The sequence below is a fragment of the Dama dama genome, chromosome 4 (genome assembly GCF_033118175.1).
Source record: "Dama dama isolate Ldn47 chromosome 4, ASM3311817v1, whole genome shotgun sequence".
Classification (NCBI taxonomy): domain Eukaryota; kingdom Metazoa; phylum Chordata; class Mammalia; order Artiodactyla; family Cervidae; genus Dama; species Dama dama.
In genome coordinates this window covers 14419195-14435942 of record NC_083684.1, presented here as the reverse complement: position 1 = coordinate 14435942, position 16748 = coordinate 14419195, and the positions used below count along the sequence as shown (strand labels likewise).

The 16748-nt window shown below is 52.2% G+C and overlaps 1 protein-coding gene across 6 annotated transcripts in view; it reads right to left on the bottom strand.

The window, feature by feature from the left end:
• Positions 1-15536, bottom strand: part of PLCG2 (phospholipase C gamma 2) — a 162693-nt gene extending 147157 nt beyond the window's left edge. For 2 of the 6 annotated variants that reach the window (XM_061138177.1, XM_061138176.1), the window contains exon 1: positions 8199-8498. In XM_061138177.1, the coding sequence (XP_060994160.1) occupies positions 8199-8382 (184 nt within the window). In that variant the 5' untranslated portion in view covers positions 8383-8498. Of the gene's footprint in view, positions 1-8198; positions 8501-8542; positions 8592-15454 lie in introns of those variants that run through there. The other 4 variants (XM_061138170.1, XM_061138171.1, XR_009692296.1 and 1 more) reach the window with 4 other exon arrangements.
• Between the last annotated feature and the right edge of the window lie 1212 nt (positions 15537-16748).

The following is a 16748-nucleotide window of genomic DNA, read 5'->3' as shown; positions in this document are numbered from 1 at the left end:
ATGCAACGGGCACAGGTTCAACTTCTGGTTAAGGAACTAAGATACCATACGCCACGCAGCATGGCCAAATACATTTTAAAAAATAATGACAAAGGGATGAATTCTAAGGATGTCAAGTGACTGTCACCCAGGATAAAAGACAATCCTTGAACGGCCACAGAAACCAACTCCTCAGCTGAATGGCGGACAGGCAAGTCTGTATCAGGGTCAGGGATAAAAACACCAGCTCTATTTCTCACACCAGCAGGCTCCATGTGGAGAATTCGTACTGGGGAAGGGGAGCAGGATGACCCACGTGGACGCAGCAAGGAAAGTGATTTCATTATATACACGGGCACTCTCACAGTCACCTCAGCCTTTCCACGATGCCATTTCCCTTTATGTCTGATGCTGACAAGAGCAGTGAATACTTGAGCACCTGTCTCCTCTGTGTGACTGAGAACAGATTATAGGGATTATTTTGCTTAATTTTTTAATTACTTCATTTAATCTTTTAATTCCCCTCCACTCACTCACTCACTCACACACTCACACAGACACACACACAGGAATACTACTCAGCCATAAAAAAGAGAATGGAATAATGCCATTTGCAAATAGATGGTAAAACAATGGAAACAGTGAGCGACTATTTTCTTGGGCTCCAAAATCACTGCAGATGGTGACTGCCACCATGAAATTAAAAGACGCTTGCTCCTTGGAAGAAAAACTATGACCAACCTAGACAACATATTAAAAAGAAGAGACATTACTTTGCCGACAAAGGTCCATCTACTCAAAGCTATGGTTTTTCCAGTAGTCATGTGTGGATGTGAGAGTTGGACCATAAAGAAAGCTGAGCACTGAAGAACTGATGCTTTTAAACTGTGGTGTTGGAGAAGACACTTGAGAGTCCCTTGGACTGCAAGGAGATCAAACCAGTCAATCCTAAAGGAAATCAATCCTGAATATTCACTGGAAGAACTGATGCTGAAGCTGAAACTTCAATACTTTGGCCACCTGATGCGAAGAACTGACTCAATGGAAAAGATCCTGATGCTGGGAAAGACTGAAGGCAGGACGAAAAGGGGACGACAGAGGATGAGATGGTTGGATGGCATCACCAACGCGAAGGACGTGACTTTAAGCAAGCTCCGGGAGTTTCAGCAAGCTCAGGGAAGCCTGGCGTGCTGTGGGTCATGGGGTTGCAAAGAGTCGGACACGACTGAGCGACTGAACTGAACTGAATGGCATCTGCAGCAACATGGATGGACCGAGAGATTATCACACTGAGCAAAGTGAGGCAGAGAGAGACGGATCATACGATAGCCCTTATATGTGGAATCAAAACATGATACAAATGAACTTATGTATAAAGCAGAATCACTGACACAGAAGACAAGCCATGGCTACCAAAGGGGAAAAAAGACAGGAATAAATCAGGAGGTTGAGATTAATACTATACTGTACCAACAAGGATCTGTGGTATAGCACAGGGAACTATAATCACTATTTTGTAATACACTGGGAGCACTGGCTGAATCTTATTTCTGATGGGACTAATGCAGCTTGGGAACCACTTTCAGACAATGGATTTTGTAGACAGAAGATGCCGGTGAAAAAACACCTGCTCCACTGTTTCAAAAATGCATTGTTAAAATAAGAACTTTGCAAAATACTCATTTTTTTTTAATGGATAAGTAGCTCAAAGATGGATCTCAGAAGCAGCCAAGATAGAGCACAAGCCCATTTCAGCACCCCTGGTTGGGTCCACACTTGTCCCCACTGTGGGGGCTCCAGCAAGCACGTCTGGCTTCCAGCTAACCAGGCACCTCTCAAGTCTCCTGCCCTTGGCATCTCAGCGCCGGGCAGGGCGTGTCCTCTGTGGGAAGGGGGAATCAGTGCCTTCCCTCTTGCTGTAACAAAGGCTGAGCAAGGCTGTCCTTCTCCGGTCCCCAGCAGGGCTCTCCGCTATCCCATACAGAACTCAGACGTCCCTGAGATCACACAGGAGGAGAAGGCAACCCAGACAGAAGACATGAGACTCCAAAAGGCAGGTAGAAGGAAAGTAAATCAGGGTGCTGCCCCTTCCTGGCTGTGTGGCCTTGGGCATGTCCCCGAGTCTCCCCAGGACTCGGTTTCCTCATAAAAAAGGTGGGCATGATTCCTGCTCACAGGGTCACCGTGAGGCTTTAAAGAGCAGCGATGCGTGATGCGTTCACACAGGGACTAGGCCACGGAGAGCATTCAGGCGGCTCTCATCACCAACAACATCATCACCATCACTGCCGTTCACTTATTGTTGTGAGGCAGGCAAGCCAAGAGCCTAATACTGGGGAAACAGAGCAGCTCCTGTTTGTGAGCACCCCTCATTCGCAGACAGCCCCCACTCGCCAAAAACAAGCAGATGGAGAAAATGTGCAGGAGCAGAAGAGAAAACCTGAGAGCAAAGCCCATCCAGCCAGATGGACGCAGCCCACGGCCTCGCAGGTGGTTCATCGCACAACCAGCCCATCCACACCCCACGGGCAGGTGGACCACTGGGGCTCCCAGGACACGTCCCAGGCCACCCCCCCAAACGGACAAGGTGCCAGCAGACCCCAAAGTTCAACTCAGAAAGGTGCTCTGGCGGACTCCCTTCTAGTCAGAGTCTGTCCCACTAGTGCCCGGAGGGAAAGAAAAACCAGAGAGGCAGGACTTCCCAGCACAAGCTCCCACCCCACACCCAGAGGCTCTCAGGAGGCCCACACAGAAGGGAATCCAGTGCACCATCTTGCCCAGCGGCCTTGGAAAGTCAACAGGAGAATGATGGCCAAGACGTCAGTGTCTGGCTGAAGTTCATCTTCTTTGTCAGAAGCCAGGCCTTGGGACTCCTACTGTTTAAAATATGCACCTTTTATATACAGATAAAATACGTAAATACATACAAAAAAGTACTTAAATAAAATCCACTTGCTTCTCACCCTTATCTCATTGATAGAAACTATTGTCATCTCACTTGACCAACAGAGAAACTGAGGCACAGATAGGTCAAGCAAACCTGCCTCAGATCACACAGCTCCTAGGAGGTGGTGGCGCGGGGATCTGAACTATAAGTCTGGACCCAGAGTCCACGTGTCCTTGTGGTCGTTTAGCACCAAGGTGGCTGCTGTCAACTTTCTCCCCACCTGGGATGGTCTCACCTTCTCCAAGAGGAGATTCCCCATTCTTTGAACCTGAGTTGGCCCTGCAGACCTGAACAGGTGACTTCCTCAGGCTAGGTCACAAGAAGCCCTGTGACTCTTGGAACACACATCCCAAGGGGACGCCAGGCACCGCGGAAGGAGCCCGATGATCCCGCACTGCGGAAGGAGCCCGATGATCCTGGGACTGCCACGCAGTAGGTGCGCAGCCAACATTTTCAGCTGAGCCTGGGCTACCGGCCATCATCACCACAGCACTAGACGCAGGAGGAAAGACTCTGGAAACTTCCAGGCCAAGGGACACGCCAGCCAAGTACCACCTCGGTCCAGGCTGCAGAGAGAAGAACCACCCAGCTGCTGTTGCTTAGTCACTAAGTCGTGTCTGACTCTTTTGCCACCCCACGAACTAAAGCCCGCCAGCCTCTATCTGTGGGATTTCACCTGTTCCCTCCAGGACAGGGACCCCGTCCTTCCTCCTCTCTCTTAGCAAAGCTGGGGGCCCGGTGTGATGGCAAACATGGGCATGGCACTACACACAGAACAGCTCCGTCATGACACAGTCCAACGGGGAAGCCTAATATATCCAGTGACATTTTACGGTTCTAAGCAAAGCAAACACATGACTTCAGACCAAGGTTGCTTCATTTTTTTTTAAGGAAGAAATACACTTTTTCTTCTTCCGTTTTAATATCTTTTTTTAAATTTTACATGGCTGTGCCAGGTCTCAGTTGTGACATGCGGGATATAGTTCCCTGACCAGGAACTGTGCTTCCCAGGCAGCTTAGTGGTAAGGAACCTGCCTGCCAATGCAGGAGACTCAGGAGATGTGGGTTCGATCCCTGGGTCGGGGAGACCCCCTGGAGAAATGGCAACCCACTCCAGTATTCTTGCCTGGAAAAATCCCAAGGACAGAGGAGCCTGGTAGGCTACAGTCCATAGGTTTGCAAAGGAGTTGGACACAGCTTAGCAACTAAACAACAACAACCCCTGCATCGAAGTGCAGAGTCTCAGCCGCCGGACCACCAGGGAAGTTCCTAGGCCAGGGTTTCTAACCTTGGCACCACTGGTATCTTATAATTTTATACCGGATAATCATTTGGGGTGGGGGCTGTCCTGTGCATTGTAAGATGTTTAGCAGTATCCCTGGGCTCAACCTGATAGATGCCAGAAGCTACCCCCTCCAAATAACCAGGACTAAAAGTATCTCCAGGCATTGCCGATGCCCCTGCATGGGTGGGACGGGATCGCCCCGGCTGAGAACCATTCACTGCTCTGCACAGTGAGACCCGTCGGTGTCTACCTTCACCCAGGCCCACACAGGAGGCCGTGACACCTGTCCAGAGGTCAGAGGCCACCTGCCAATGACCCCAGAACCACACACGGGTGCTGTCTTCTGCAGACCCCAGAGTAACCTGCAGGGTCCTGCTAACTCAGACCCCTAAGGCAACACCACAGCTGCGGCCCCCCAGGACACCACCCCTATATCAAGAGGCTGGAAATGAGGTGCTGAGTGGCCCCGTCCAAGGCTCAAAGGCCTGTTCCCTCTAGGTGGCAGGGGAGCACCTTTTTAAAGCACTTTACCCCCAAGTCAGCTTCTGTGTCACTTTACAAACACCATGACACAGCCCTCTCACACAGCCTCGCCAGTGCAGGTTCAAAAACACAAAGGCGTTCACACCATCCCTCGTCTGAAAACCCTTCGGCGGAGCCCCACTGCTCCCCAGAGAAAGTCCAAACACCTAAGCAAGACTCTGCTGCCCCGGACAGGCTGGCCGCCGCTCGTTGCCCACAACAACGGCAAAAGCAAAAGCAGCAGTTCACACCGGTCCAGGGCTGCATGCCGTGCTCAGCCTTCTGATCCAACGACTCATCTGTCCATTCACAGCTGTGACACTGTGCGTGGACGCCAATACCACCCCCGTCCTGCAGACAGGAGAACCGGATCTCAGCAAGGGGATGGAACGTGCCTATGCTCACGTGGCCAAGCTCATCAGACCCTGCTGGAGTCAGACTCCACGCTGCTTGTACCTAATCCAACAATGCAGGCTCTGCGAGGACTGGAGTCTAATTCAATTACTGCCATATCTCCAGTACCTAGAATAGTGCCCGGCAGAGCAGGCATTCAAATATGGATAGATGGAAGGAGGGAGGGAAGCTCCCGGTGGAAGGAAAGAAGGAAGGCTGGAAGGAGGGGAGGGTGGAGGGGTGGGAGGACAGGGTGGGGTGCGGTGGGAGGAGGGAGTCGCTAGCACAGTAGCTACCAAACCTGGCTAGCTACCAGGATCACCTGGGGAGTTCATTAAAATACTGAACCCCAACCAACCTGATGAATGACAGTTGCCCTCAGCCACCCCAAAGAGGAGGAGGAACTGCTCTTACCTAGTGACTGGGGAGAACCATAGGGTGTGGGTTTCAGGAGGCAAAATCCTGTCTCATGCCATCAGAACCATCAGGAGAAAGCACCAGAGGCCTGCACCTTCAAATGCCCCCTCACCAGGTGTTTCTGGCTCTCAGCCAGCTGGCCGGCAAGGGCCCGGCAGTCCACGGTCAGTGGGCGGGACACCTGTGTTTACCGCTGGGCCCGCCCTGCCCCTGCAGGCCGCCCCCCCCCCCGCCCCCGCCCCAGCTGCCACAGGTCTGGGCCACCGGGGAGGTCGTGAGGCCAATGTAAACAAAGTCAGGGGGAAGGCCGGCGGCCTCCAGACACCGGCACTTTCAAAGCAGGCCCTCTGGCTCAGGGCCACTGGAGGCCGGCTTGGCTCCAGAGTCAGGAGAAACCTTTTGGAAAGCTACTTAGTCTCACTCATGATAAAAGAAACCAAACGAAGAGCCACGTTGCGCTATCAGAGTCCACCTGTGAACCACCAAGTTCAGAACCCCATGGCAGGGTGGGAGGAGATAGGGGGAACTACAGGGGCCCCCAACACCTCAGGAGCTTCTGCGGGATGTGATCCAACCGTCCTTCAAAGTTAAAAACACCCCGTGCCCACTAACTCAGAAATTACACATGGAGGACCCTGTCCTTCAGATAAACCCAACATGTGTGCATGAAAGAATAATGCAAAGGTGACCCCCACACACAGCTGGTGGAAATGTCAAATAGTGCGGCCACTTGGGAAACAGCCTGGGGGGGTTCCTAAAATGATCAAACAAAGTTACTGCATTGGCTGAGGAGCAGCCCTACCCCTGGGCATACACCCAGGAGAAAAGAAAACACACAGCCACACAAAAAATCATTCACGAAAGCTCACAGTGGCAGGATTCACACCAGCCAAAAAGAGCAAACAACCCAAATTTCCATCAACAGATGAATGGGGCAACAAACTGTGGAATATTTGTAGAAAGGAATATTACCCGGCCACATAAAGGAATGAAGTCCTGAGACACACACAGCACGGACGGATCGTGAAAATGTGGGAAACATTCTGTTAAGTGAAAGAAGCCAGTCGCAAAAGGCCACATAGTATGTGATTTCTTTTATAGGAAGTGTCCAGAACAGGGAAATGGAAAGGAGATGAAAGGTTGCTTAGGCAGGAGAGGTGGAGGAGGACCAGATGGATGGCTGGAGGGTACAGGGTTTCTTCTAGGGGTGATGAAACGTTCTAAAACTGTCGTGGCTGCACATATCTGGGAATATACCAAACTGTGAATGGATGAATTATAAGGTATGTGAATTGTGTCTCCATAAATCTGTTAGCAAAAAAAAAAAAAAAACGAAGAAGAATCCATGTATAGTCGCTACAGCTAATAGCAAAAGACTGGAAAAACCCAAAGTATCCATCTCTAGGGGTTAAACTATCACACTGTAGCCAGAATGCTATGTGGTGATGAAAGAAAAAGGCAGATCAATATGCTGATAAGAAAACACCTCAATGGTTAACTATTAGGGGGCTTCCCCTGGCAGCTCAGTGGTAAAGAATCTGCCTGCCGGTGCAAGAGACACAGATTTAATCTCTGATCCAGGAAGATCCCACATGCCTCGAAGCAACTAGGCACGTGCACCATAACTATACAGCCTCTGCTCTAGAGCCGGGGGGGCCACAACTACTGAAGCCCGCGCCCCAGAGCCTGTGATCCACAGCAAGAGAAGCCACTGCAAGGAGAAGCCTGCACGCCACGGCTAGAGAGTGGCCCCAGCTCGCCACAGCTAGAGAAAGGTCCATGCAGCAACGAAGACCCAGCACAGCGAAAAACAAAGAAGTAAATAAAATTTTTTTAAAAGAAAACTATTAAATTCAAAAAAGAAATCGCAGTGCAGAAGTATATACGCAGTAGGTACTCATTTGTGTAAAAAAACAACAGACATATCACACAAGTACAGAATACATCCGGAACACCACAGAGCTGGGCGGGAGCGGGCCTCTGGAGCCTGGGGTGGGACTGGGGAAGACAGACATTTGCTTATGAATTGTCTGATTTTCGCCCCAAGCATACGCTTTAATTTCTCAATTTAAAAGGAGTCAACAAAAAGTCATTAAAGCAAGTCTCTGCAACTGTACATTGCTTACGTCTCTGGACCCTGAGTGAAAAAGGGGCCTTAGAAACTTGAGGATCTGAACCCACTGCCCAGTGTAAGGGGGAAGGAAAAAAGAAGTTGCCCTCACTGGGAGCAGAGCTTCACCGGAGGGCTACACACACTCAGCGAAGTGCCCACGTGGAATAGAGCTCTCGCTCTGCTGTCTGCACTAAACCCAACATCTGACCACCAAGCGATGACTTTCCACAAGCTCTGGCCAGTGAGCCCTCAAGAGGGCAGACGGCTTGACCATCAACACAGACCGAATGGTCCCTGACGCCGTGACATGGGGCGCTCAGCCGCCAGCAGCCCAGGTGAGCTGTCTGGAGGTCATTTCCCAGCTGGCCCACGCACGCCTCCGCTTCCTCGCCAGAGCTTTGCTGGCCGACGTCCCCACCTGCTCCAAACCCCAGTCAGAGACCCAGACAGAGCAATGCCACTTCTCCTTTTCAGAAGAAGGTGTCGAACCAATGACAGCTGCCGGGCCTGCTGCCCAGGGCGGGGAGGTGAGAGGTACTCACGGAAGCCCTCGATCTTGTCGGCCGTCTTGCTCCAGGCCACCTGCCGCGTCTCCATGATCACCTGGACGGTCCTCCGCTCCGGGGTGGACTTGCGGAAGCTGAACACAGTCATGACGGTGCCCAGCTCCAGGGCCCGCTTGATCTGACTCTTCTCATACTCCGGGAGGGTGTCCACGTTGGCCATGGTGCTCGTGGTCGTCTGCTCCCCAGGGGGTAGGTGAGGAGGAAGGGGGTGAACAAGGAGGCTGGAGGAAGGAAGCAAAGGGGAACTCGTTTCAGTTAACTTAGCCGGCTTCGGTTAGCAGGAGGGAGCTTCAGAAGCCAAAATCCTGTCTCATGCCCACCAGGATGAGCTTGGGGAGAAGGTGCAGGTGGCAGGGGGCTCACCAGCCGCTCAGATGTTTAAATGGAAGCAAGGTGTGGGTGGAGCCCTTGACCTCAGTGACCCAACCGTTATCCCGGCTTTGAATAACCAAATCACCCCAACCTGGGCCGCCATCTCTCCCTCCCCACACACTTTTATGATGTAGAATATTTGAATAGCCAAAGGAGCCCAGGCTGGCTCCTGTCCCCACCCCTGACACCCTGCCCAGAGACTTCTAACCATTCCTTTACTTCCCAAGTGGAGCTGGGAATAGGAGAAAAAACCTCCCAAATGGGTCCGTGGAGGCCTCCGCGTGGAAACGGAGCAGAAAGAGCAGAAAACAGCAGGGCCCGGCAGCCCCACATGGAGGCTCCCGCTGACTGTGTGGCCCTGGGCAGGCCACGTGACCCCTGGGAGCCCCACTCTGACTGGGACAGTCAAGAAGCCACTAGCGAAGCACCTGGTGTGCGGCTCAGCTTCCAGGGGTGTCCCTGGTCAGCCCTCATCCTCCTGAACGCTCAGAGCTTCCCAGAGAGGAGCCTGGGCCCCAGATCCCAGAGCCTCCCTTGTCTGGCTCCTCTCACGCCCGCATCTAGCCCACCAGCAAACCCAGAAAGCAGGGGGTCTCCTTCCCCACTTCCTCCAGGGATCTTATATTCATGGGTCACTCTGGTCATCTGCTCCCCACCCCCAGACCCTGGAGTGAATTCTCAGACCAGGAACCAAAAGGATGCTTTAAGAAGAAGAGTGGAAGGGGACATAGGCATACCTATGGCTTATTCATACTGATGTATGGCAGAAACCAACACAATATTATAAAGCAATTATCCTCCAATTAAAAATAAATGAATTTAAAAAAAATTAGAGTGGGACTTCCCCAGTGGTGCAGTGGATAAGACTCCACCTGCCAACGGAGGGGACACAGGTTCATCCCTGGTCTGGGAAGACTCCACACGCCGTAGAGCAACTGAGCCTGCACATCACAACTACTGAAGCCTGCGTGCCTACAGCCCGCGCTCCGCACCAAGAGACGCCACCGCGGTGAGGAGCCCAGAGCAGTGTAATCAAGAGTGGCCCCCACTGGCCACAGCTAGAGGAACCCGAGCAAAGCAATGAAGACCCGCACAGCCACAAAATCAACACACACTAACAAAAAGAATGAGTGGATTCAGGCCGCTCCCAGAGCTACGCTCTGCGTGACCCCACCCCCACAACATCCTGCCTCCCCAGTGTCTGAAGGTTCAGTGCCCCTCGCTCTGAGGGGACTTGACCGCAGCCCCTACCCCAAGTCACTACACCCCCAGGGCTGGATTCCACCCTTGTAAAGGGGAAGAAAACAGATGCAGGATTCTCCTTCAAGGAAGGCTGAAGGTTCTTCTGCAGATTAAACCAGATATCTCGGCCCTTAAAACAAAAGATTCATAGTCAGCGATGCTCACGTTTAGCTCCTGTTACCATCCACTGTTTCCTGTATCTTTTTTTTCCCCTTTTCCACTCAGGCTTTATATATATATATATGAGTATAATTGCTTTACAATGTTGTGTAAGCTTATGCTGTGTACAACAAAGTGGATCAGCTCTCTGCGTACCACACACTGGAGAAGGAAGTGGCACCCCACCCTAGTATTCTTGCCTGGGAAACCCCATGGACAGAGGAGCCTGGCGGGCTGCAGTCCGTGGGGTCGCAGAGAGTCAGACACGACTGAGCACGCACACAGGTGCGTACACTGTATGCCCGTTCCCGTTAGGACTTCCTGCCCACCCCCCGCCCCATCCCACCCCTCCGTCATCACAGAGCATAGCGCTCAGCCCCCCATGCCCTACAGCAGCTTCCCATGAGCCATTTATCTCACACGTGGCAGGGTGTGTACACATCACCCCCTCTGTGCGTCCTACCCTGCCCTTCCTCCCCGAGTGCACCTCTATCCCTGTATCTTTATTATCTCGTCCCCACCTGCAAACCCCTTTAGGCTCCTGCAGTTCTTACCTTGCAGAGAAGCCGGGTGTTCAGCCAGGGCTCCTGGGCCACCCCAGAGCCGCTGTGCCAAGCTGCTCAAAATCAGGGCCTCGGCTGTCCCAGCTGTATAATGGGAATAACACCACCCTCCAGGGGCTCTGGATGGACTAGACCCCACAGTGTTTGTACAGCCCCCAGTCAACCCTACAGGAAATCAACCCTGAATATTCACTGGAAGGACTGATGCTGAAGCTGAAGCTCCCAATACTTTGACCACCTGATGCAAAGAGCCAAGTCACTGGAAAAGACCCTGATGCTGGGAAAGACTGAGGACAGGAGAAGGGGACTACAGAGGATGAGAACGTTGGACAGCATCACCAACTCAAAGGACGTGAGTTTGAGCAAACTCCAGAAGATGGTGAAGGACAGGGTAGCCTGGCGTGCTCCAGTCCACGGGGTCACAGAGAGCTGGACATGACTCAGTGACTGAACAACAACAAAACCAGCGTCTAGCAGGGCCTCCGATGATATTAATCAGCCAGCTGATCAAAGCACTAGCCAAGAGTCAGCTCTATGACAGGCAGGGACAGTGGACTCGCACGCAAATGAGGGGTGAGGCCCGGACCCTGTCCTTTGCCCCCGTCCCCCTCCACCTCACACCCACAGTCAGGGCACCTCCCAGGGGTGCTGACAGTCCAGCAATAAAGTCATGAATTACACCCGCTCTCCACCCATTAGGAAACAGTCAGCTCCATGATTCTGCAGAAGCAGAGACACGGGGGTGTCGAGGGAGCAGCAGGAAGGGGTCCCCAACTGAGTCTAAGGTGAGGCTGCGAACTTAACAGTGCTCAAAGGAAGCTTCTAGGGGAAGACGGCATCTGAATCCAATGTTTAAAAGAGATGAAGCGGGAGGGGACGGTGCTCTAGTCCGAAGAACTCGATGAAACAAAAGCCCAGGGACCAAGGGTGTGCAGGAACCCTGCCTGATCGGAGCCTCCTGCCTCACCACCCCCTATTCCAGGTTAGGGGACAAGCAAGGGGCCTGCGGCCAGTCTCCACCCTGGAAAACCTGCTGTTTATTGGCCCTCCCGGGTGCCTGCACCTGCCGTATCAGGTTCATCTCATTCATCTCAGTGAGAAATACTTGGGCTGCAAACTCAAGGCCTGGGAGGTGAAATCACGTGATCAAGGTCACGGAGACATGTGGCAACATCAGGATGGGAGCCCCGGTCTGAATCCCATGCCCCTGCTCCTTCTGCAACCCCCTTCTGGAATTCACAATCTGGTCAGATAGTAACTAACAACGCAGAGAGTCAAACGACTCATCCATGGTCACACAGCTGCAGTGGCAGGAGCAGGACACACCTCTCAAGTTCCCCACTCCCAGGGGCAGCAGGGTGCAAACAGGGAACACGCCCCGCCTCACAACACTGCCCCTTAAACCAGCCGACCTGGGAGCACCAGGGCTCTCAGTTCTTTCCGACTCTGGGAGGGCCCTGGACTCATCTTCCCAGGATTCTGGTCACTCCCCATGCAGAAGCCCAGTGGACTGGCTCAACCATAAACATCAAGTCTCTCATGTCCTTCTCTAAGAACCAGGAAAGCATCCTCTTGGCCACAAGATCCCTGGAGTCAACCACTAAAACCCACCAGCTCCCAACTCGGGCTTTCAGGGTTCAACACTTCAGCAACTAAGACAAGGTCTCCAAGGCCTTGACCCCGGAGGAGGGCACTGGCCATCACAGGCAATTTCTATTTTGCTTCTGCTTTCAAAAAAAAAAAAAAAAATGACATAGGCTTGAAATCCCTTTCTTGTTCCTGTTTCTCATCCTCCCTGGGTAATTTTATAAAATGACTTATGGTGTTAAACACAAATGAGGCTGAGATTTAATAAGATCCTACTTTTCATGTTCTTCTCTTTGAAATAAACTTCTGGGAAAGACAAATTATCATATGACATCGTTCATATGTGGAATAAGGTACAAATGAAGTCATCTACAAAACAAATAAGACTCACAGATGTAGAAAACAAACTTATGGTTCCTGGGTGAATGGGGGGCATAGATCGAGAGCCTGGTATTAACATATACACACTACTATACATAGAGGAGGTAACTAATAAGGTCCTACCGTATAGCTCAGGGAACTCTACTCAATACTCTGTAATGACCTGTATGGGAAAGAATCTAAAAAAGAGTAAATATATGTATATACATGGACTTCCTCAGTGGCTCAACTATAAAGAATCCGCCTGCAATGCTGGAGACATGGCTTCGATCCCTGGGTTGGGGAGATCCCCTGGAGGAGGGCATGGCAACCCATTCCAGTGTTCTTGCCATGGAAAATCCCATGGACAGAGGAGCCTGGCGGGCTACAGTCCATAGGGTGGCAGAGAATCAGAGACAACGGAAGCGACTGAGCACACGTAACACACGTGTGTATATATAACTGCTTCATTTTGCTGTACAACAGAAACTAACACAACGTTTTAAGTCAACTATAGTCCAATAAAGATTAAAAAAAAAATAATGCAAGGACCCAGAACCAGGAAACAGGAGAGCTTTCTTCTCTTCAAGGCTCTCTGCACACGTCAGAGCAGGGCAGGATTTCATACAAAATCCTACAAGACAATTCTCTTGGACTCCCGGCACAGTCGCACCCTGAGAGGTGACAGCCCCTCTGAGGGCAGGAGGGGTGTTATCGCTGCATGTCACACCTACCTGCAGAAACAGGGTGATTCATATTCTCACTGGAGGAGCTCGGCAGGGTCAGCCATGGCAGGTACGGGTGTGCATGAGTTCCACTTTTTTTTTTTTTTTTAGGGCAACCTGCGAGCATCTATTAAAATGTAAAACATGCATCTGCTTTGATCCAACGTTGTGCAGAAAAATGCACAAAAATATTTGTAAGAGAAAAGAACAGGAAACAATTCAGCTGCTAATGAATGGGTTTGGGGGGCGCGGAATCCCTTACATGACAGGATACACACGTTAAAGAATTGTTTAGTTGCTCAGTTGCATCCAACTCTTTTACGACCCCACAGGCTGTAGCCGGCCAGGCTCCTCTGTCCATGGGATTTCACAGACAGTAATACCAGGGTGGGTTGCCATTTCCATCTCCTGAGGATCCTCCTGATCCAGGGATCAAAATCATGTCTCCTGAATTGGCAGGCAGATTCTTTACTACTGAGCCACCAGGGAAGCCCACATTAAAGAATGTTCACTAGCTACTGAAAAGGAGGAGGAAGATTTACAAGTACTGTGATCTGGAAAGATTTGTGAGGCAGATGAAAAAGAGTTGCAAACTAATAAATATTAGTACATGTTTAAAAAGGCTGTCTGTTGCCATATGTGAAATAGATCAGCAGTCCAGGTTCGATGCATGAGACGGGGCGCTCAGGGCCAATGCACTGGGATGACCCTGAGGGATGGGCTGGGGAGGGAGGTGGGAGGGGAGTTCAGGATGGGGGACACATGTACACCCATGGCTGATTCATGTCAATGTATGGCAAAAACCACTAGAATACTGTAATTAGCCTCCAATTAAATTAATTTTTTTAATGATTTTTTTAAAAAGGCTGTCTGCTTATAAACCTAGGAGGAATGGTTATTTTTGGAGAGTGGGAGCAGGTAAAGGGTCTGACCATCCGCTCCTGAGTGATTTAAATGCTAATATAATGGATGAGCTTTTCTGCTTTGAGTTTTTAGAGTTTTCTAAACGAAGACACGGTTTCAAAAGTTTTCTCAGTTTCAATTTTCCACCAACTCCACTCAGCCCAAGGGCTATTTATGGGGGTCCTGGCTTTGCCTCCTCCAGAGGAGTTTCACAAGCTGGGGGGGAAGGGGGGCGGGTATCATTAGGCAATTTGAGCATCAGGGAACCCTGCAGTGGTACACACGTGGCATTCGTCTCTGTAATAAGGAGAACTGCCTGGGACAGCCAGGGACTCAAGACTGCCTGCAAGGCTGTAGCTACGGATGCTGGCCCGGGCCCCCACGCAGGGCTCTTAACCAGAGGGTCAAGAAGTGGCAGATAAGCCCCAACTTTGCACATAGCCCTGGGATATAGGCTTCGGTGGCCCAAGTATCCAGGGGAAGAAACTGGGGCTCAGAGAGTCTTCGACGTTCCCAAGGTTACACAGCTGGAACCGAAATTCGAATTACGTTGACTCACAAGGCCACCTGTTTCCCGTGCGCGTCACCCCCCCACCCCCCACCCCCACTTTCTTACTCTAAGTTCAAGATCAGGGTGCTAGAAGAGCCATCCCAGGCCCCCTCTGGAATCCAGCTGCCAACCGCCCCCGCCCCCACCCCAGGGTCCATACCGGACTAGTCTTTTCCTCGAATTCTTGCGCTGTGGGGGGAACCACCTCTCCGCGATTCCACAACATAACCAGGAAAACGCACAGTCGCACAAACGTAATTCTGCACACCACTGTGGGGCGGGACAGGGAACCCTGGATCCCCCGAAAACTCTCCAATCTCTCAGGGCGAGGGGCTGCGCCTTCCTTGGTACCGCCCGCCACCCGCAACCACCTGTGTAGTGCGGAGAAGTGCCAGGGGCCGGCCTGCGCCTGGAGTCCACAGCCCTGGGCACAGTGGTGGCCAGGAAACACGCCCGACCCCCACGCGGGACCCCCAGGGCCACCGGAGCCTAGAACGCCGGCGCTCGCGCGAACCCCAGACCGCAAGCCGCGCCGCTTCCTCCGGTTCCCATTCAAAGCCGGCTGCCCCGGGGCATCAACCGACGGAGTGGCGCCGGTCCGGGGTGAGGAAGTGGCCGCCCCCGCCCGGACGCTGGGCACAGCGAGCCGGGGGCCGGGCAGCGCGCCCCACCCCTGCCCGCGCCAGCTGCGCCCCGCGCAGGACCCCCGCCCTGGACGCGGCTTCCCGGGCGCGCGTCCCCCGGGCGCCCCCGCCCGGCCCGGCCACTCACCTGGCCGCGCCCCTGCCGCGGGTCCCGGCTCCGGGGTCCCGCGCGCAGCCGCCCGCCGTCCGGGCTCCGGGGACTCCCTGCCGCGCACGCCCTCCGACGCGGGCGCTGCTACTTCTCCTTCGGCCGCGGCCGCGCGCCACGTGACTCCTCCGGGGCCGCCCCCCGCGCCCCGGCCCGCCCCACCCCCGGCCCCGAGGCGGGCCCAGCGCCGCCCGCTGCTGGGAGCACCCGGGGCGCCGCGTGCTCCCTCCCCGGGGGCGGGCCAGCCTCGGGACCGCGCCTCTGCGGGCGGAGGAAGAAACTGAGGCAGCGGGAGGGGTTCGACCTGCCTGCCCCACGTCCCTGCAAGGTGGAGCGAGAACTTCCAGAAGGACCAGCATTTATGGAGCGCTTACTGCACACGTGTATTTTACATGCATTTAATATGCTCCCCTGTAATCCCCGTGAATTGGCCATTCATGGTCCTACTGTGAGATCGTCACTGAGTCTGCGCAGGTGTCTGACCGCCTCTTGCTACGTGGGGCAAACCACATAAATACCCTAAGCTCAGCTTCCTCATCTGTCAGACAGGATCAAAGTCCCAAAAGTTTGTTCTAGGGAACATGGAATACCATGAGAACTGATCTCTTGTTTTCCCAATGAGAGATTATTTTATGGCTCACTCTATAAACTTCTAAGCATATATAGATGACACCGTCAAGTGCCTAGTGATGGGATTTAGTTGATTATTGAGCTACACCAAGCCTATTTCAAGTCGCATATTGTATGATGTAACATATTCTTTGAGAAATATTGCTCTTTTCCTCTTTCCTGTTTCATGAAGCTGTTATTCAGACCTTTCATATGCATCTTGTACGTGTCCATTGTGACTAGAGTCAGCCTTTCTATCACCTGTAGAGCAGTCAGGACACGTCAGTTCTACTCCTGAGCCACTTGACTTACAGCATTTTTTAAAATCTTGCTAAAGATTTTTTAAATCTTTTTAAATGTTGCTCTGGCTGAAAATATGACATCTAAAGCCACAGGGCTCATATGCTGACTTTAGGCAAGCTGGACTCATTTTTCACTGCTCCTAGCCCAGGGGTGTACACTTGCTATTTCCTATAGATCACTTATTGCACCGCTTTTTAAAGAAATCCTTGAAACCACTTGAAACCATGGGGCCACCTCCCCAGGAATGGTAAATCTGGGTTAAATTTCTTTGCTTTTTTTTTTTTTTTAAGAACTTAAATTTATATTTCCATCAATCCTTTTTATCATTTCTATTTTGGTACATGTTATCTAATGTACATGA